We start from the raw sequence: 21,643 nt of genomic DNA on the forward strand, positions 1-21,643 counted from the left end.
GTAATTGCAGCAAAAGGTGGCTCTACATAGTATTGACTTTGGGGGGGTGAATAGTTATGCACGTTCAAGCTCAGTTTTTTTGTCTAATTTCTTGTTTATTTCACAATAAAAAATATGTTGGATCTTCAAAGTGGTAGGCATGTTGTGTAAATCAAATGAAACAAACCCCCCCAAAATCCATTTAAATTCCAGGTTGTAAGGCAACTAAATAGGAAAAATGCCAAGGGGGGTGAATGCTTCCACAAGCCAATATATATGGCTAGGGTGCCATTTAGGACACAACCAGGTAGTATTTATATCTGGTACATTGGAAATGACCATGCTGTACACAACTCTACTCCACTTTCATAGATAGACACATAAATCTTATCTGCTGTGGTAGGAGTCACCACTTCCTCTCATAATTTCCCTTTGTTTTTATCTACAGTATAAGTGGAGGAAGACATGAAAAGCTTTATCTGAGCACCTCAAAGACATGAGGGATCACTTTGTAGTCTACTTTTTGTAGTCTGTGCCACTTTTAATCTTGGGCAGAAAAAAAGTGTCTCCTCTCCTTTCTTTCGTCTCTCATCTCAGTCAGACGACATGGAGGATTTGCTCTCTCTCTACCTCTTTTTTTATTTTTTTCTGATATCTTTCTCTCTTTCAGTTCTACCGTTTCATGACCAATTTATTAATGTAACTACCAGGTGACGGGAACAAGTTGTTGCTTCCTCCCTTTTGGCCAATCGACAACACTTAATCATTTGAAGGGGTGGATTTTATCCTGGAAGCTTTACAACACACCATGTCTCTATTACATTAAGCATATCACACCAGACCTATGTCCAGATTAGCAGAACAACCAGAACACAACTGAATCCAATTTCTATGCTGTACCTAGGACTATTGTGGTGGACCCCCTCTGGGGGGGGGGGAGACAAAAAAGAGTCCTTCTCTTCGATAAGACCATACGTTCAATTAGTTCTGTCAATTACGATCTCCCGGCCTGCCAGTGTGATGGAAAGCGCTGCTCAATGAGGTGGAATGTCAACCTGTCAAACCCCGCCCCTCTCCCCCGACCGCACCCCGCCCTGACAAAGCGGGAACAAGAGGGACTAAGAAGTGCCGAGACCCCCTGTCTTTTCTGGGGGCTCAGTAAAGCTTTGTCTGACAGATTGGCTGAAGCACTAACCAGTCAGGTCTTCAGAGAAGAAAAGAGGTCGGGGACACAGGGAAAAGAAGAATGGGCTGGCAAATGAGAAAGAGACATATTGAATGGGACAAGAGAGGAAAAGAAGGAGGGAAGGAGAAAAAACATATTGAACTTGATGGAGGGAGTAACCTTTTGTCCATATGTGCTGTGGAGGACGACAACAGCAGTCATCTGTATTTTATGTACCATACAACAGACTGAATTACTCTGTGAGGAAGATGAGACTGGAAAGGCTTGGAGAGGAAAAAAGAGCTTACTGTTCTCAGAGAAAAGATGTCAAGAGAGAAGGAAAGAAATATGACTTGCAGTGCACAAGAGGAATATGGGTTATGTTTGGAGTCCTGAAGTTATATCACTTTTACAATATCAAAATAGCTTGGAACAGTTGATAAAAAGAGCCACTGGTCACATAATGATAGTCTACTAATGAAATATTAATGATAAAGCATTTTATTTGGTATAGCACATTTCACAAACCCAGAGTGCTTGCAAAATGTAATGAAACAAAACCGACAGCATGTCACACTGCCTTCCTCTAATGTATTTTAATTTACTATCTAAGCATGGTTGAATAATTCTTGCAATGTTCTCTCTCCTAGTTTATTTAGTGGAAAGAAGTAAAGAAGAAAAATCATGCACAAAGATTTTATCCCAAATGGCATCCTATTCCCTATATAGTGCTTTACTTTTGAAACACTGTGTAGGGAATAGGATGCCATTTGGGACCTTGTCAAAATACTCAACTTTACCATATTAATTTCATGATTGCTTTAAATGAAACATTGGTTTTTCCTCCTGCTCCTCCTTCTTTACGGATGATGATTTTTCTATTCTAAACAGGGATCAGATTTTCCGTGACCATGTTTAATGCCGGCAATGTGCTTTGTGTGTATTGGCATGCATCTAATTTTCCACAGTCTTTACGCAAATTTGGTAAACAAATAGCTTTTTCTCTGGCTAGGCATTGCAGTGATATATAATGTAGTTTGAAGTTTGAACTTTAATGTTATAAATCCCTGTACAGATCCATCCATCCGTGTACGACATGCTGTCATTAAAATGCATAAGGGTGGAAGAGAAGAAAAAAATGTCTCCTTCCCCTTCCTCTCTCTCCCTCTTTCTCTGTTTTCCACTTCACCGCTCAAGGAAATAAGGAAATGAGTACACACCCTTCTCTCGCGCACTCCCCCCGCCACACACAAGGCACTTTATTCACTTGCAAATACAGAAAGATGAAATGAGTGGCATTTGTGACACAAGAACCCGCCCCTCACCCTGCTCCTCTCCCTCTCTCTCTCCTCTCTCTCTCCTCCCCTCCTCCCTTTCTCTGCTCTTCGCAGAATTCTTGTCCCCTGCTTCAGGTTGCAGATTGCTGGATTACGAAGGATCAAGAGGGCTGACCCCTGATTGTGCACAGCAGAAAATGGTCCTTTAGTCTGATTGGCTCCTGGGGGGATGACACTGTGTATGAGAGTGTGGAGATGGAACGAGAGAGAGAGTGGAAAGTAAAAGGGAGAGAGGAAGAAGAATGCATAGAGAGCAAGACAGAGAGAGAGAGAGAGACGAGAGAGAGAAGGGGAGAGAGAGAAGTATAAACTTTTCAAAGAATGACAGCCAGTATAGTTGAGAGGGAGCATGGACCCAAGGTGACTCTATAGGGAACTGATGCACAAGGGGAATTTAGTGAGCTTTGAGAGAAAAGAAGAGACAGATAAGCGAAGAAGAGCAAAAACTGTCTGAAAAGGACAGAGAAAAAAGAAATAAGGAAAAATAGAAGGTAAGGTGTGGAATTTTAATTGATTCTGACTCCACGCTAGAATGCTTTTCTACATGATCATCAATGAGAGATTTCAATTAAACGCTTGACTGGGTGTTACAGACCTTGTCTTGGAAGTTTTTCTTTTGACTGAATATTTTGAATATTCAGAAACGGAAAGAGAAACCTGTGGAAAATGTGACTGGCAGAGATGATGCCAGTGTGGGAAAACTAGCTAACTGAAGCTGTAACCTGTTTTTCAGTATAGAGAATTGGTCTGTAAGAATGCTTGTCTTGTACAGCAGGATATTTGGCTGTCAAGAGACGACCAGAGTATTAAGAGTGAGTATTGGTCTGTGAGAATGCTTGTGGCAAAGTACAAACTTGTATAACTTCAATATGAATCGGAGTTCAAACTGTATAGGCTCATTCTGTACACGTCTAGCCTTGTCGGCAGTTCAAACACACTGTATTATTAGGTCTGCTTTTAGGGACTTCAGTTTAGCATTCAAACCTCACTCCTCACTCACAGTGAAGGCTTACATTTTTCAACATGACAAGGAGGTCTTATTTTTTTTAACTCTTCTCCAAAACCATTAAGCTGTCTCCTGTCTTGTAAATTGAAGCTGGGTATTTCGCCAGTGGATTGACAGCTGTGCTCAGACACAGCTAGAGGCACAAAGGATATTGTGATTATTATCTGTGTCAAAAGTGGGGACGATTAATGCTCATTCATGGAACTGAGTGACGCACATCATGCTGATGTGTTGCTGTGTTTTCTCTATAATAACTAACAACTGCTTCCCAGGGATCCTGGATGATCCCAGACTATGTCCTAAATGACACCCTTTTCCCTATGGTCAGAAGTAGTGCACTATGCAGGGAACTGGATGCCTTTGAGACGCAACCCATCTAGGACTGGTTAATTTGTGGTGAAATGACACTGATTGCAAACTTTCCTGATGACACTCATGCTCCATGACATAATTTCCATGCACCAGTGATCGGGATGAATGCCAGTTTGTATGATTTAATTTCTCCATAAATGACAAGGTTTCCACCCCACTCGGAATGAATGGACGTGCAGAGAAAGACGGAGAGAGAGAGAGAGAGAGATGGAGAGAGCGAGAGAAAGAATGAGACAGGGAGTGCCAGAGATGGAAAGAGAGAGTGCAATAACAAATGAAATAATTTTTATATTGTTGTAGAAAAGCATAGCAGAAAGGAGTGAAACATTCAGCGAATAATTTTTCCCTTTTTATGGCACTGAGGGTGCTAGTCCACTGATGCAGCAGACAGACAAAGCCACACAACTGGGTTCAGAGTACAGAGATCCTATAATTTAAGAGGCTCACATGTGGCCCCCAGAACACATAGAGACAGGACGGAGAGGGATTATGTTTAGTCATTTGGTTGACTATCTGTTTTCATGAACCAACCATGTTTATGCCTTGTGTTTTTTTCAGTCTAACATGGGTGGGAATCTGGTCTCCCATACCAGGATTTTAGCTTTCAATCCAGCTGCCCTAAAGAACCTACATACATTCATCCTTCTCTGGGGACAAAGATTTGAAGTGCCCCGATAGTGTCTACTTCCTCAACTTTCTCCACCATGCTAAATCAATTGTGGTTAACAAATTAGCCATGACGTATCTTCCTGTGGTTCCCCACAAGGGGTTTTACGATGTTGGGAGCCCAAAATTGGCCTTCTTTCACGGTGACTCCCTCTTTAACTGGTCCATTTATGGACCAATGGTCCTCTTAGATAGGGGTGAAATGAGGATACGGACATGCCCACTGTGAAATCAATCCTTATTAATGAATTGGAGGACCTGGATCTACATGGTATATAGGACCAGACTGTCGCGCTACACACAAAGTTGGGAGAAAGTATAAACGTCATCTCTTCAATAGGTATATTGTTACGTATAGGTTGTTCCATGAAATTAATTCCTTTTGCCCACCTTTGATATAAAAGCCTGTTATATTAAATAAAGTGCACTTTAATATACACTGAGTTTACACCCCCCCTTCTTGGCACAAACTGGGGTTTTGCATGTCAGCAATCACATTTTGAAGCTATATAACTATCAAAATACAGAAATATTTTGCATTTTGATACTGCGTTTTGCATTTCTGTATTTTGAAAGTTATATATCTTCAAAATGTAATTGCTGACATGTGAAACATTTTGGGACTATATCAACAATGGACTAAAGAAACAAATACCAAAAGATCGTTTTGGGTGGAATTGTCCTTTAAGTAAAATACAAATAAAAATATTTACGAAAACTTAAACCAGGTAGAAAGCGTGTAAAAAATGATAATGAAATTATTTGTAAATAATGTAATCTCAGATTTCATTTCATCACAGTATTTTCAATATAGAGCTATTAGCAGCAGACGTTTGGTTGATTTTGTGTTCTCAAACCAGTGAGTTTATTAGCATTCTTCATCAAGAATATGGGCAAAATGTTATTATTGATTTATGAAAGAGGTGGGAATGTTGTTCCCTTGTCATATAATTGCTACATTTCCTATGAAAAAGCATTCAAAATAGTTTTCCAGATTGTATTTTGCTGATTCTTTTTCTCAACGCAAATATTGGGTCCCAACTGAGACAACCTGGTTCAATTTGGGTCCCTAGGCAAATCCATTTAAGAACCACTGCTATAGACCACATGGAAAATTATAAAAATCTGATTTCTAATATGAATAAAGACCTGCTGTGCCAAAATTCTGCATTTTGACGTGTCCTTCTGCGCACCATCTATGACTTCTAGGAAGATTTTAACCCACTTAAACCCAATATTTCTCCAAGTTTTAATCATCATTGTAAGGCCCTAATTATTGTGTTGCTTTGACAAAGTAATGTCTGCAGATTATTTATTTCATGTGATTAGTGATTGATTTACATATGTCCCTCATTTTAAGGTCAACCTTGTTATGTGAACTGAACTATTGTTTTAATTTACATTTACATTTACGTCATTTAGCAGATGCCCTTATTCGGAGCGACTTACAAATTGGTGCATTCACCTTATGATATCCAGTGGAACAACCACTTTACAATAGTACTTTTATGTCTTTTTTTGGGGGGGGGGGGGTTAGAAGGATTACTTTATCCTATCCCAGGTATTCCTTAAAGAGGTGGGGTTTCAGGTGTCTCCGGAAGGTGGTGATTGACTCCGCTGTCCTGGCGCCGTGAGGGAGCTTGTTCCACCATTGGGGTGCCAGAGCAGTGAACAGTTTTGACTGGGCTGAGCGGGAACTGTGCTTCCGCAGAGGTAGGGGGGCCAGCAGGCCAGAGGTGGATGAACGCAGTGCCCTTGTTTGGGTGTAAGGACTGATCAGAGCCTGAAGGTACAGAGGTGCCGTTCCCCTCACAGCTCCGTAGGCAAGCACCATGGTCTTGTAGCAGATGCGAGCTTCAACTGGATGCCAGTGGAGTGTGCGGAGGAGCGGGGTGACGTGAGAGAACTTGGGAAGGTTGAACACCAGACGGGCTGCGGCGTTCTGGATGAGTTGTAAGGGGTTTAATGGCACATGCAGGGAGCCCAGCCAACAGCGAGTTGCAGTAATCCAGACAGGAGATGACAAGTGCCTGGATTAGGACCTGCGCCGCTTCTTGTGTAAGGCAGGGTCGTACTCTGCGAATGTTGTAGAGCATGAACCTACAGGATCGGATCACCGCCTTGAGGTTAGTGGAGAACGACAGGGTGTTGCCCAGGGTCACGCCAAGGCTCTTAGCACTCTGGGAGGAGGACACAATAGAGTTGTCAACCGTGATGGCGAGATCATGAAATGGGCAGTTCTGATATGTTTGCCAGACATGCAGAGATGCGATTCGCCACCTGGTTATCAGAAGGGGGAAAGGAGAAGATTAATTGTGTGTCGTCTGCGTAGGAATGATAGGAGAGACCATGTGAGGATATGATAGAGCCAAGTGACTTGGTGTATTGCGAGAACAGGAGAGGGCCTAGAACTGAGCCCTGGGGGACACCAGTGGTGAGAGCACGTGGTGCGGAGACAGATTCTCGCCACGCCACCTGGTAGGAGCGACCTGTCAGGTAGGACGCAATCCAAGAGTGAGCCGCACCGGAGATGCCCAATTCGGAGAGGGTGGAGAGGAGGATCTGATGGTTCACAGTATCAAAGGCAGCAGATAGGTCTAGAAGTATGAGAGCAGAGGAGAGAGAGTTAGCTTTAGCAGTATGGAGAGCCTCCGTGACACAGAGAAGTGCGGTCTCAGTTGAATGACCAGTCTTGAAACCTGACTGATTTGGATCAAGAAGGTCATTCTGAGAGAGATAGCAAGAGAGCTGGCCAAGGAAGGCACGCTCAAGAGTTTTGGAGAGAAAAGAAAGAAGGGATACTGGTCTGTAGTTATTGACATCGGAGGGATCAAGTGTAGGTTCTTTGAGAAGGGGTGCAATTCTCGCTCTCTTGAAGACGGAAGGGACGTAGCCATTGGTCAAGGATGAGTTGATGAGCGAGGTGAGGTAAGGGAGAAGATCTCCGGAAATGGTCTGGAGAAGAGAGGAGGGGATAGGGTCAAGCGGGCATGTTGTTGGGCGGCCGGCCGTCACAAGTCACAAGATTTCATCTGGAGAGAGAGGGGAGAAAGAGGTCAAAGCATAGGGTAGGGCAATGTGAGCAGGACCAGCGGTGTCGTTTGACTTAACCTGTTAGGGCTAGGGGGCAGTATTGACACGGCCGGATAAAAAACGTACCCGAATTAATCTGGTTACTACTCCTGCCCAGTAACTAGAATATGCATATATTATTGGCTTTGGATAGAAAACACCCTAAAGTTTCTAAAACTGTTTGAATGGTGTCTGTGAGTATAACAGAACTCAAATGGCAGGCCAAAACATGAGAAGATTCCATGCAGGAAGTGGCCTGTCTGACAAGTTGTGTTTCATCTTGGCTATTTTTATTGAAGACTGAGGATCTTTGCTCTAACGTGACACTTCCTACGGCTCCCATAGGCTCTCAGAGCCCGGGAAAAAGCTGAACGATATTGAGGCAGCCTCTGGCTGAAACACATTATCGCTTTTGGCAAGTGGCCGATCAGAGTATTATGGGCTTAGGCGCGTGCCCGAGTCGAGCCCACTCTTTATTTTCTTTCGTCTGTTTACCTAAACGCAGATTCCCGGTCGGAATATTATCGCTTTTTTATGAGAAAAATGGCATAAAAATTGATTTTAAACAGCGGTTGACATGCTTCGAAGTACGGTAATGGAATATTTAGACATTTTTTTGTCACGAATTGCGCCATGCTCGTCACCCTTATTTACCCTTTCGGATAGTGTCTTGAACGCACGAACAAAACGCCGCTGTTTGGATATAACTATGGATTATTTTGAACCAAACCAACATTTGTTATTGAAGTAGAAGTCCTGGGAGTGCATTCTGACGAAGACAGCAAAGGTAATAACATTTTTCTTATAGTAAATCTGACTTTGGTGAATGCTAAACTTGCTGGGTGTCTAAATAGCTAGCCCTGTGATGCCGGGCTATCTACTGAGAATATTTCAAAATGTGCTTTCACCGAAAAGCTATTTTAAAATCGGACATATCGAGTGCATAGAGGAGTTCTGTATCTATAATTCTTAAAATAATTGTTATGCTTTTTGTGAACGTTTATCGTGAGTAATTTAGTAAATTCACCGGGAGTGTTCGGTGGGAATGCTAGTCACATGCTAGTCACATGCTAATGTAAAAAGCTGGTTTTTGATATAAATATGAACTTTATTGAACAAAACATGCATGTATTGTATAACATAATGTCCTAGGGTTTCACACAACACAAAGCCACAGATGTCTCAAGTTTTGAAGGACAGTGCAACTAGAAGATTGTTTTGCTGACTGCAGGAATGTCCACCAGAGCTGTGGCCAGAGAATTGAATGTTCATTTCTCTACCATAAGCCACCTCCAATGTCGTTTTAGAGAATTTGGCAGTACTTCCAACCGGCCTCACATACGCACGCTATGTGTAAACACGCCATCCCAGGACCTCCACGACCAGCTTCTTCACCTGCGGGACCGTGTGAGACCCACCAACCGGGCAGCTGATGAAACTGAGGAGTATTTCTGTCTGTAATAAAGACCTTTTGTAGGGAAAAACTCATTCTGATTGGCTGGACCTTGACCAGGGCCAAAAGGTCTCTGTTCAAAAGTTGTGAACTATATAGTAATAGGGTGCCATATGGGGCACATCAAGTGTGTCTGAGGGTGTAGACATGAACTGTGATGGAGTTGTTCATAGATTGGGGTTGTGATATATAATGAAATGACCCAACAAGATAATACCTCATGCTGTCTTTACTATAAGAAAAATGTTATTACCTTTGCTGTTCTTCGTCAGAATGCACTCTCAGGACTTCTACTTCAACAACAAATGTTGGTTTGGTTCCAAATAATCCATAGTTATATCCAAATAGCGGCGTTTTGTTTGTGTGTTCAAGACACTATCCGAAGGGTGACGCGCCGGCGGGTATCGTGACAAAAATATTCAAAATATTCCATTACCGTACTTCGAAGCATGTCAAACGCTGTTTAAAATACATTTTTATGCGATTTTTCTCGTCAAATAGCGATAATATTCCGACTGGGAGACGTCGTTTTCGTTCAAAGACTGAAAATGTAAAATGGACTCTTCACGTGCACGCGCGCACCCGTCTCATTGTTCTCAGATCGACCACTATCCAAATGCGCTACTGTTTTTCAGCCAGGGACTGCAGAGTCATCATTCAACATTCTGGCGTCTTCTGAGAGCCTATGGGAGCCTTAGAAAGTGTCACATTACAGCAGAGATCCTCTGTTTTCAATAAAGAGGCTAAAGAAGGCCAAGAAATGGTCAGAGAGGGAACTTCCGGTTTAGAATCTTCTCAGGTTTTGGCCTGCCATATGAGTTCTGTTATACTCACAGACACCATTCAAACAGTTTTAGAAACTTTAGGGTGTTTTCTATCCAAATCAAACAATTATATGCATATTCTAGTTTCTGGGCAGGAGTAATAAACAGATTAAATCGGGTACGTTTTTTATCCGGCCGTGAAAATACTGCCCCCTATCCATAACAGGTTAAATCACTTCCTATCTCAGTCTGTTGTCCCCACATGTTTCAAGATGGCTACCATTGTTCCTGTACCCAAGAAGGCAAAGAAAAAAACTGAAATAAATTACTACTGCCCCATAGCACTCACTTCTGTCATCATGAAGTGCTTTGAGAGCCTAGTCAAGGATCATGTCACCTCCACCTTACTTGCCACCCTAGACCCATTTCAGTTTGCATACCGCCCCAACAGGTCCACAGATGATGCAATCGCCATCACACTGCCCTATCCCATCTGGACAAAAATAACATCTATGTAAGAATGCTGTTCATTGACTACAGTTCAGCATTGAACACCATAGTACCCTCCAAGCTCATCATCAAGCTGGAGGCCCTGGGTTTCAACCCCGTCCTGTGTAATTGGGTCCTGGACTTTCTGATGGGCCTCCCCTAGATGGTGAAGGGAGGAAACAACATCTTCACCTCGCTGACCCTCAACACTGGGGCCCCACAAGGGTGTGTGCTCAGCTCTCTCCTGTACTCCATGTTCACCCACGACTGTGTGGCCATGCATGCCTCCAAATCAATCAACAAGTTTGCAGACGACCCAACAGTAGTAGGCTTGATCATCAACAACGACGAGACAGCCTACAGGGAGGAGGTGAGGGCACTCGGAGTGTGGTGTCAGGAAAACAACGTCTCACTCAACGTCAACAAAACAAAGGAGATGATCTTGGACTTTAGGAAACAGCAGAGGGAGCACCCCCCATCCACATTGAAGGGACAGCAGTGGAGAAGGTGGAACGTTTTAAGTTCCTCGGCGTACACATCCCAGACAAACTGAAATGGTCCATTCACACAGACAGTGTGGTAAAGAAGGCACAACAGCAGCTCTTCAACCTCAGGAGGCTGAAGAAATTTGGCTTGTCACCCAAAACCCTGACAAACTTTTACAGATGCACAGTCGAGAGCATCCTTTTGGGCTGTATCACAGCCTGGTACGGCAACTTCACCGCCCTCAACCACAAGGCTTTCCAGAGGGTGGTGCAGTCTGCACAACGCATCACCGGGGGCAAACTACCTGCCCTCCATGACACCTACAGCACCCGATGTCACAGGAAGTCCAAAAAGGTCATCAAGGACAACAACCACCTTAGCCACTGCCTGTTCACACCGCTAGAATTCCAGAAGGTGAGGTCAGTACAGGTGCATCAAAGCTGGGACTGAGAGATCGAAAAACAGCTTCTATCTCAAGGCCATCAGATTTCTAAACATGAATCACTAACTCAGAGAGGCTGCTGCCTACATTGAGACCCAATCACTGCACTCTTTAATAAATGGATCACTAGTCACTTTAAACAATGCCACTTTAAGCAATGCCACTTTATTAATAATGTTTACAAAATCTTACATTACTCATATCACATGTATATACATTATTTTATACCATCTATTGCACCTTGCCTATGCAGCTCAGCCATCGCGCATCCATGTACTTATATGTACATATTCCCATTCACCCCTTCAGATTTGTGTGTATCAGGTAGTTGTTGGGGAATTTGTTAGATTACTTGTCAGATATTACTGCACTGTCGGAACTAGAGGCACAAGCATTTCGCTACACTCACATTAACATCTGCTAACCATGTGTATGTGCCCAATACAATGTGATGTGATTTGATGCAGTACCAACTGAGGAATGAACAAAAGGAAGGCACTTATAAAGGGGAGGTAATGAGGTCCAGGTGTGAATCCTAACAATGAGTCCCAGGTGCGAGTAATGATGAGTTCCAGGACCGGTGATTAGTATTCCAGCGAAGTCTTATGCCGGAGGGTAGGAGCAGGAGTAGACATGATGGTACACCCCCCACCCCCTGATGCACGGCTCCTCGTAATGATGAGTGCCAGGACTGGTGGTTAGTATTCCGGCGATGTCGCACGCCGTAGGGGAGGAGCAGAATTAGACGTGACAACCACACTGTCACGCCACACATGAAGTTATACTGTATCTGTGTGACAGTTCTGTTGTTGACCACACCGTTGTTACCACACACAAAGTTCAGAGAAAGTCTGAATTTATCTCTTCAAAATGTGCATTGTTGATGTGTTGAAAAGTTGTTGATGGTTCAAAAGCAGAGTGTATAAGTCTGTTTTGGACAAGTACACCCCTGCTCTCAAGAGGGAAGTGCTCTATCGATAGGAAGTAGGCCACAATCATACAAGATTGACTTGTAAAATTGTATAAATCCTTTTCATATGATCTGCAGCAGAGCACTTAAGTCAGGCTGCATTCACAGAGTCTGAGTGACTAAAGTCAGAGGGTTTTTGTACAGTTCTGATTGTTAGTTGAGATTCCACCTGTGAAAGCCTTGTTTTAACTGGGGTAATTTTCTGTAGTTGGCCTAAGGGAAGGGAAAAAGAAAAGTGGTGTTCAGCTACAAACATCTTTTAAAGGTATTTTGTCACCAAATAGTAGTTCATGGTCATGCTGACAAGCTAAGTCTGCATCCCAAATGGCACACCATTCTTTACAAAGTGCAATACTTTTGACCAGGGTAGTGCACTAAATAGGGAATAAGGTATAATGCTGACAGGCTGACTGAGATTTTGATGACTCAACAATACGGTCCTTCAATTGCCAACACCAGCTGCTACAGCTGTTGATTGTTACAGCCCCTCCTTGATTTACACACTTACAAACTTACACAGACCGTGCAACAGGATTCTACATCTCTCAGTTCTCCTTGAAAGTTAAAGTGGCTTTTACCATTTCCGTAGAATATGTAATTGTGGTGGGAAAATACCCTCTCTCTTCTTATGTTTGGTAAAGCTTTCTCATATGATGCCTCCTCGACCCTCCCCACTCCATCCATCCCTCCCTCCCTTCATTCCTCTACTCAGGACAGGGGGCAACTTGTGTGGCAGGTCGTAAAGGCAGGAGCAGCAAGAACAGCTGCTTTTTTTATTTTTTCTTTAATAAGTGAAAAGCCATCAGATTAGTCTGAGGGAGATGTGTGGAGTGTTTAGCCAGCACAATTATGTAGCATGTCACCTCATTAGACACAACAAAATAGAGGCCGAATATAACGGGTGCAAGTCCTGACCTTTGACGGAGAAGGGGGCTGGGGAGGTGAAGGGGTGTGCGGAAGGTTTAGCGAGGTGCTAATTTGACTTCATAATGATCAACAGGCCCACTTGATTGGAAATAATGGAGACAGAATACAGACAGAATAGAGCAGAGACCAGGAGGGGCCCATGGAGGTCAGGGCTCACCCAGCCTGTCAGGGGCCCTCGTGGGGCTTTGAGTCCCAGGTTGGGCGCGTCCCAAATGGCACCCCATTCCATATAAATTACATTACTTTTGACCATGGCCCATAGTGAATAGGGTGACATTTGGGACAGATCCCCTGAGTTGGAGGGCCAGGGGGCTAGGAGCCAGATACCCCCTCCTGTCAGGGCCTTTCTAGCAATAGCACCCCGCCCAGCACCCTTCCGTAGCCACCAGTCTCTTTGTGACTCTTCAATAATGATTAACTGTGTTTGGAGATTCAGAGAGTGTCCTCTATGGCACAATGAGCTCTCTCTCTTACACAGTATAATAGAGCTCAACACAGTCTCTCTTTCTCTATTCTCTCTCTCTTTCTCTTTTTGTCACCCCCTACTTTCCATTTCTCTCTCCACGCCCCCTGCTAGCATTCTTTTCTTCCACTTTTCTCTTTTCTCTTTCCCCCCTTTTCACTATAGATCTGTCAGTTTTTCCCCCGTGCAGCTTGTTAATTAAAGAGCGGGAATAGATTGTGGTGGAGGCAAACAGATGTGACCAACTCACTGATAAAAGGAAAGAAAATCAAGCGAGTGTCATAAAGGCACAGTTTGAGTAGAAAACTACATTGATTAAATGTAAAACTTTACTTGAAATCAATAAAAAACCTTTTTTTTTTATCTACAGCACCATAAAGTAACAATTGACCTTGTTTTTTTCTGATTATTGTGGGCTGTCCGAGTGCAGAAAAAATTTAAGTTATAAAAATAAGTTATTAAGTCTATTCCAAATGGTGGAAACAAAACATCTTGCAGAACTCCACACCCTCAGTGGAAAGCACCGAAGCACCACTAGTTGTTTGTTGTCCAGTTAGGCAGCAGCATGTAGCTTGTAGTTACAGGAGGTTGGTGGCACCTTAACAGATGAGGAACAGTGCAAATCTCAACTCTTCTACAACAGCCAGGGAAAGAGAGGTAGAGAGGAAAGAAAGGAAGAGAGGACAGGGAAGAGGGGAGAGGAAGAAGGGGAGATTGGGGGAGAGGGAGAGAGAGAGGCCGGGAGAAACAGCACCGCCTCCTCTACACTCTCAGAAAAAAGGGTTCCAAAAGAGTTATTTGGCTGTCCCCATAGGATAACCGTTTTGGGTTCCATGTAGAACCCTCTGTGGAAAGGGTTATCTGATGGGGACAGCTGAAGAACCATTTTAGGTTCAAGATAGCACCTTTTTTGCTAAGAGAGGGGGAAAGAGGGGAGAGGGGAGAGAAAGAGAGTGAGGGAAGCAAATACACACTGAGAGACTGTTAGCGAGAGAGAAATGAGAGAAGTTACCGCTGTTCCTATAGAAACTGAAAAGAGAGGGTGAAGCACCAACACAGAAAGAAAGCAAAGAGAAAGATGGGGGGAGGGGGTTGAGGAAAGGCGTTTTGAAGATGGTTTCTGTTGCCTAAGCACAACAGTGAATGGGAGAGGAGTAACCTCTCCCCCGTCTCTCTCCCATCATTTCCCCGTCTCTCCCCTCTTCTCTCCCCTCTTCTCTCCCCTCTTCTCTCCCCTCTCCTCCTCTACATGTATTTAGAATGCAGTGTGAGGCCCCACTCACTGAGTTTTAATGCAGCAATCTATTTCTACCACACACAAACACAAACACACATGGACATTCATGCATGCATGTACACACAAACACACACACAAAAACAGACACACACAGAGGGTTCCTTATCATTCAACAAAGGACAGAAGAGAGAAGCAGATTAATCTGTGGTTCTACACAATAGACTGGGATCAGTGTCATCTCTCCATCCTTCCATCCTTTAATCCATCCATACTTTCCTCAATAGTTTCAGAGAAGGAAATAAATAAATAAGGAAACAGAGAAGGAGCTTATAGGCCAAGGACGATAGAGTCAGTGTCCAATAATGACATCTACATTTGGAGGATATGAAACTCATCTTTCTCTCTTTTCTTTTTTCACTTTCCACGAAGCAGGAAAAGGAGAAAGTAGCCAATTGAAGACCTTCCCAAGACACAAGAAACAAAGGCCTGTCATCAGTGGGTCATCGCATCACCACAGAAAACACAAAACCCCATTTGAAAACAAATTGATTTGATTTGCTGTTGAGTATCCATCATGGGAGATCGACATCACCACCATCCTGGGGGTGGTAGGCCTGTCTACACCCTCCTACTCAGCATAGGTCTGGCCTTGCTGGCCCTGTTGTCTGAGGCCCAGGGCTGTATGGATAGAGCCAAGACAGAAGAGGAGAGTGGAGCAGGACTGTTGAGGAGGGTGAAGAGAGGCTGGGTATGGAACCAGTTCTTTGTGCTGGAGGAGTACACTGGACTGGAGCCGCTGTACATAGGAAAGGCAAGCCCCCCCCCCCCCCCCCCCCCACACACACACACACACACACACACACACACACACACACACACACAAAGAGAATATGTGTGAACTGCATGTCACTTTCGATTAAAGCATCTGCTAAATGTCCACCGTCATTATTATTGAACTGTTCGATGACAGCTCTCAACTTTTCAATCAATATCGTCGCTGTCGGCAGAACGCTACTTCTGCTGACCACAGGGTCTATCATCATTGATCAAATGTTCAAGCCACTTTAACACCTGAGTGGTCAAAGTATCCTCTTCTGCCAATGATCTTTGTGCCTACATCCCAAATGTCATCCTATTACCTATAAAGTGCACTACTTTTGGCTAAGATCCATAGGGTTGTGGTCAAAAGTAGCGCACTATGTAGGGAATAGGGTGCCATTTTGGATACAACCTCTGCAGTACGTTCTCCACTGTGTTTGTATAGAGAGTTAGAGTGTGGATGAGTGTCTGGGGCAGTTTTCCTTCACTCATTCCTTATCGTCTGCCCCTCTGACAAAGCAGAGGAGACCTTCTCAGTGTGAAAGGTGTATAGCCAGGGGTTAAGTGGAGATGGAGTGTAAATGGAACTGTCCATTTTCTTTCTTCTTTTTTTTACAGAAATCTTTTGAACCACCACCTTGTAAAGTGAAGTAGTGAAATGTCACTGATTCAGTGAAGTCAGAATGATTCTGTCCCAAATTCAGTCTGTCCCAAATTGCACCCTATTCCACATAGTGCACTACTTTTGACCAGGACCAATAGGGGTAAAGTAGGGTGCTTATTGAGAATCTACACTAACCGTGTGTGTGTGTGTCATCTCTTGACCTGGGTTCAAATACTATTTATGATATTTCAATTGTGGATTTGAAAATATACTTGTATTTATTTTAAAATACTGAAATTCAAAGTGTATTTTTAAATACAAATTAATACTACCGTGCATTTGAACCCAGGTCTGTTTGGTATTTGAAATAATATAGCCTATTTCGAAATAAGTATTTGAATATTTATAGGACATTTCCTTTTTATAGGAAGTTATTTGAAAATACACAGTAAATAAGTAATTAAGCCTGTGGCGCGATTTTCAAAACCTTCAAAATCCTATTACTTCAATTTCTCAAACATATGACTATTTTACAGCTATTTAAAGACAAGACTCTCGTTAATCTAACCACACTGTCCAATTTCAAAAAGGCTTTACAACGAAAGCAAAACATTAGATTATGTCTGCAGAGTACCAAGCCAGAAATAATCAGACACCCATTTTTCAAGCCAGCATATAATGTCACCAAAACCCAGAAGACAGCTAAATGCAGCACTCACCTTTGATGATCTTCATCAGATGACAACCCTAGGACATTATGTTATACAATACATGCATGTTTTGTTCAATCAAGTTCATATTTATATCAAAAACCAGCTTTTTACATTAGCATGTGACGTTCAGAACTAGCATACCCCCCGCAAACTTCCGGGGAATTCGCTAACATTTTACTAAATTACTCACGATAAACGTTCACAAAAAGCATAACAATCATTTTAAGAATTATAGATACAGACCTCCTCTATGCACTCGATATGTCCGATTTTAAAATAGCTTTTTGGTGAAAGCACATTTTGCAATATTCTAAGTACATAGCCCAGGCATCACGGGCTCGCTATTTAGACACCCGGCAAGTTTAGCACTCACCATAATCATATTTACTATTATAAAAGTTTGATTACCTTTTGTTGTCTTCGTCAGAATGCACTCCCAGGACTGCTACTTCAATAACAAATGTTGGTTTGGTCCAAAATAATCCATCGTTATATCCGAATAGCGGCGTTTTGTTCGTGCGTTCCAGACACTATCCGAAATGGTAAAGAAGTGTCGCGCGCATGGCGCAATTCGTGACAATAAAATTCTAAATATTCCATTACCGTACTTCGAAGCATGTCAACCGCTGTTTAAAATCAATTTTTACGCCATTTTTCTCGTAGAAAAGCGATAATATTCCGACAGGGAATCTCCTTTTCGGCAAATAGAGGAAAAAATCACAAAGGCGGGGGCGGTCGGGTCACGCGCATAAGCCCAGAGTCCCTTGATCAGCCACTTGAGAAAGGCGATAATGTGTTTCAGCCTGGGGCTGGAATGACGACATTCTGTTTTTTCCCGGGCTCTGAGAGCCTATGGAAGACGTGGGAAGTGTCACGTTAGAGCAGAGATCCTTAGTAAAAGATAGAGATGGAAAAGAAGTTCAAGAAATGGTCAGACAGGCCACTTCCTGTAAAGGAATCTCTCAGGTTTTGACCTGCCATTTGAGTTCTGTTATACTCACAGACACCATTCAAACAGTTTTAGAAACTTTAGTGTGTTTTCTATCCATATGCAATAAGTATATGCATATTCTAGTTACTGGGTAGGAGTGGTAACCAGATTAAATCGGGTATGTTTTTTATCCAGCCGTGTCAATACTGCCCCCTAGCCCTATTAAATAACAAATAATCAAAGACACATGTATTTGAACCCAGCTCTTATCACCTTACCAAACACACATACAGGATGATTGTAAGCATCGTCATGACAACTCTTGTAGGTAGCTACAAGAGTTTACCCTTATGGAAAAACTAAGCGTGAGGTCAGTTGTTCACATGTGAAACCATATGTTGACATGTATTACACTTGGAGTTCACATGTTAAGACCACCTTTTCACATGTGAGGAGAATAATACGTGAATTGCAGATTTTTTATTTGATCCTAGAAGAAAGTCTTTGTCCTCAGGCCTGGAGGGAAGCCAAATAGCGACCCACCTCGACAACATCTGGTGAAATTGCAGAGCGCGAAATTCAAATTATAGAAATAGTAATATTTAACATTCATGAAAATACAAGTGTGATACATCAGAAAAAAGCTTAACTTCTTGTTAATCCAGCCGCTGTGTCAGATTTCAAAAGGCTTTACGGCGAAAGCACACCATGCGATAATCTGAGGACAGCGCCCAGCACACAACAGTGTTAAAAACATTTTCCAACCAAGGCAGGTGCGCCACGAAAGTCAGAAATAGCGATAAAATAAATGCCTTACCTTTGAAGATCTTCTTCTGTTGGCACTCCAAAAGGTCCCAGCTACATCACAAATGGTCCTTTTGTTTGATAAAGTCCTTCTTTATATCTGCAAAAACTCAGTTTAGCTGGCGTGCTTCATTCAATAATCCACCGGTTTCCCTCCTTCAAAATGCATACAAAATTAATCCCAAACATCACCAATAAACTTCTCCAAACAAGTCAAACAATGTTTATAATCAAACCTCAGGTACCTTAATACGTAAGTAAACTATACAATTTAAGACGGAGAATCGTTATTGTCTTTACAGGAGATAAACAACAAAGTATGCGTTCTCATCCACGCGCGTGAAAACATTACAGCCAAAATGGGAGCCACTTACAAAAACTACAAATTCTAGCAAATTTTTCCCAAAACAAGCCTGAAACTCTTTCTAAAGACCGTTGACATCTAGTGGAAGCCCTAGGAACTGCAATCTGGGAGGTTTTCCCTTCATATTAAAAATGACAGCCATTGCAATCAGTGTAGGGCTGCATTTTTTTTCTGGATGGTTTGTCCATGCCATATCTGTTCTGTTATACTCACAGACATTATTTCAACAGTTTTAGAAACTTTAGAGTGTTTTCTATACGCATATCCTAGCTTCTGGGCCTGAGTAACAGGCAGTTTACTTTGGGAACGATTCTCATCCAGACGTCAAAATACTGTCCCCTAGCCCAAAGAGGTTTTAAAGAAATTAACAACAGACTTTCAGCATGCTTATAGAGAAAGGCACTCAACATGTACTGCACTGACACAAATGACTGATGATTGGTTGGAAGAAATTGATAATAAGAAGATTGTGGGAGCTGTACTGTTAGATTTCAGTGCAGCCTTCGATATTATTGACCATAACCTGTTGTTGAAAAAATGTATGTGTTATGACTTTTCAACCTCTGCCATATCATGGATTCAGAGATATCTCTCTAATAGAACTCAAGGGTTTTCTTTAATGGAAGCTTCTCTAATGTCAAACATGTAAAGTGTGGTGTACCACAGGGCAGCTTTCTAGGCCCTCTACTGTTTTCTATTTTTACCAATGATATACCACTGGCATTAAACCATATATATGCAACAGCAACCACAGTTAATGAAGTCACTGAAACCCTTAACAAAGAGTTGCGTTCTGTTTTGGAATTGGTGGCCAGTAATAAACTGGTCCTGAACATCTCTAAAACTAAAAGCATCGTATTTGGTACAAATCATTCCTTAAAATCTAGACCTCAGCTGAATCTGGTAATGAATGGTGTGGCTGTTGAACAAACAAATTGAGGAGACTAAATTACTTGGCGTTACCTTAGATTGTAAACTGTCATGGTCAAAACATATAGATTCAATAGTTGTAAAGATGGGGAGAGGTCTGGCCGTAATAAAGAGATGCTCTGCTTTTTTGACACCACACTCCAAGAAGCAAGTTCTGTAGGCTCTAGTTTTGTCTAATCTTGATTATTGTCCAGTCGTGTGGTCCAGTGCTGCAAGAAAAGACCTAGTTAAGCTGCAGCTGGCCCAGAACAGAGCGGCACATTCTGCCCTTCATTGTAATCAGAGTGCTGATATAAATACTATGCATGCCAGTCTCTCTTTGCTAAGAGTTGAGGAGAGACTGACTGCATCACTTCTTCTTTTTATAGGAAACATTAATGTGTTGAAAATCCCAAATTGTTTGCATAGTCAACTTACACACACACTTATCCCACCAGACATGCCACCAGGGGTCTTTTCACAGTCCCCAAATCCAGAACAAATTCAAGAAAGCATACAGTTTTATATAGACCCCTTATTGCATGGAACTTCCTTCCATCTCATATTGCTCAAATAAACAGCAAACTTGGTTTAAAAAAAAACTGATTAAGCAACACCTCACATCACAACGCCTCCCCCCATTTGACCTAGATAATTTGTGTGTATGCATTGATATGTAGGCTATGTGTACGTTTAATTTTTTTGTTATGTAGTTCTGTCCTTGAGCTGTTCTTGTCCATTGATGTTCTGTATTATGTAATTCTGTACTATGTTTCATGTTTTGTGCGGACCCCATCCCTATTAGCTGCTTTTGCAACAGCTAATGGGGATCCTAGTAAAATACCAAATACCAAAATTACATTTTCACATGTGAAAAATGTTCACAAGTGAAAATCTAACACTCATGTATGGACTTCACATTCACGTGAAATTCGAATTTGCAGTTTTACATGTAAAACACGTTCAAATGTTGTTGTATAGTTTCATGGTATAACATGTTGAATTTTTGCATCCCCATATTGTCACATTAACTTCACATAAGATCACATGATGACATGTGATCACATGAGATGACATGTGAAACGTGATCACATGCCAAATGTATGTGTTTTTTTCCATAAGCGTAGTGTAAAACATAACATTACGTTTGTGATATTTCAACAGCCAGAGGTAAAAGGATTAACTTGTTATCTTGAAAGGAAAGTGTTATTATAATGTTAGCGGGCGGTAGCCGTTTGTGTGGTGTGCATGCTGAGCTGTGTATGTGTCTGTGTGTGTACAGATTGGGGTTGTGATTGCACCAAGCATCAATAGGCTCAACAGGCTGGTATTTGCACTAAAAGACCAACAATGGTCTTTGGGAACCTATTCCTTATGTAGTGCACTACTTTTGACCAAAGCCCTATGGGTCCATTTGGGATATGTCTGTAGCTTCCATAAGAACCACTAGCACCACTGATCAGGAGAGCTGGACATGATTACTGTTCTTCTTCTGATGACCAACCAACCGTGATTAAAGCTGTACCTGATAATATTGTTCTATCTCAGATAGCACCCTATTCCCTATATAGTGCACTACATTTGAACAGGGCCCATAGGCACCCTATGCATTTGGGACGCAGTCTGTGTAATCATAAGACTATTGTGGGTCAAATAGCAGCCTGGTGAGCC

At 42.4% G+C, this 21,643-nt stretch overlaps 1 protein-coding gene across 3 annotated transcripts in view; it reads left to right on the plus strand.

Annotated features, from left to right (window-relative positions):
- Positions 1 to 2,554: 2,554 nt before the first annotated feature.
- Positions 2,555 to 21,643, plus strand: part of LOC106578590 (cadherin-20) — a 56,002-nt gene continuing 36,913 nt past the window's right edge. The window contains exons 1-2 of one of the 3 annotated variants that reach the window (XM_082965662.1): positions 2,555 to 2,972; positions 15,258 to 15,639. In XM_082965662.1, coding sequence (XP_082821788.1) covers positions 15,403 to 15,639 — 237 coding nt within the window. In that variant the 5' untranslated portion in view covers positions 2,555 to 2,972; positions 15,258 to 15,402. The remainder of the gene's footprint in view (positions 2,973 to 15,257; positions 15,640 to 21,643) is intronic. The other 2 variants (XM_014157580.3, XM_014157579.3) reach the window with 2 other exon arrangements.

The sequence above is a fragment of the Salmo salar genome, chromosome 19 (genome assembly GCF_965601325.2).
Source record: "Salmo salar chromosome 19, fSalSal1, whole genome shotgun sequence".
NCBI lineage: Eukaryota > Metazoa > Chordata > Actinopteri > Salmoniformes > Salmonidae > Salmo > Salmo salar.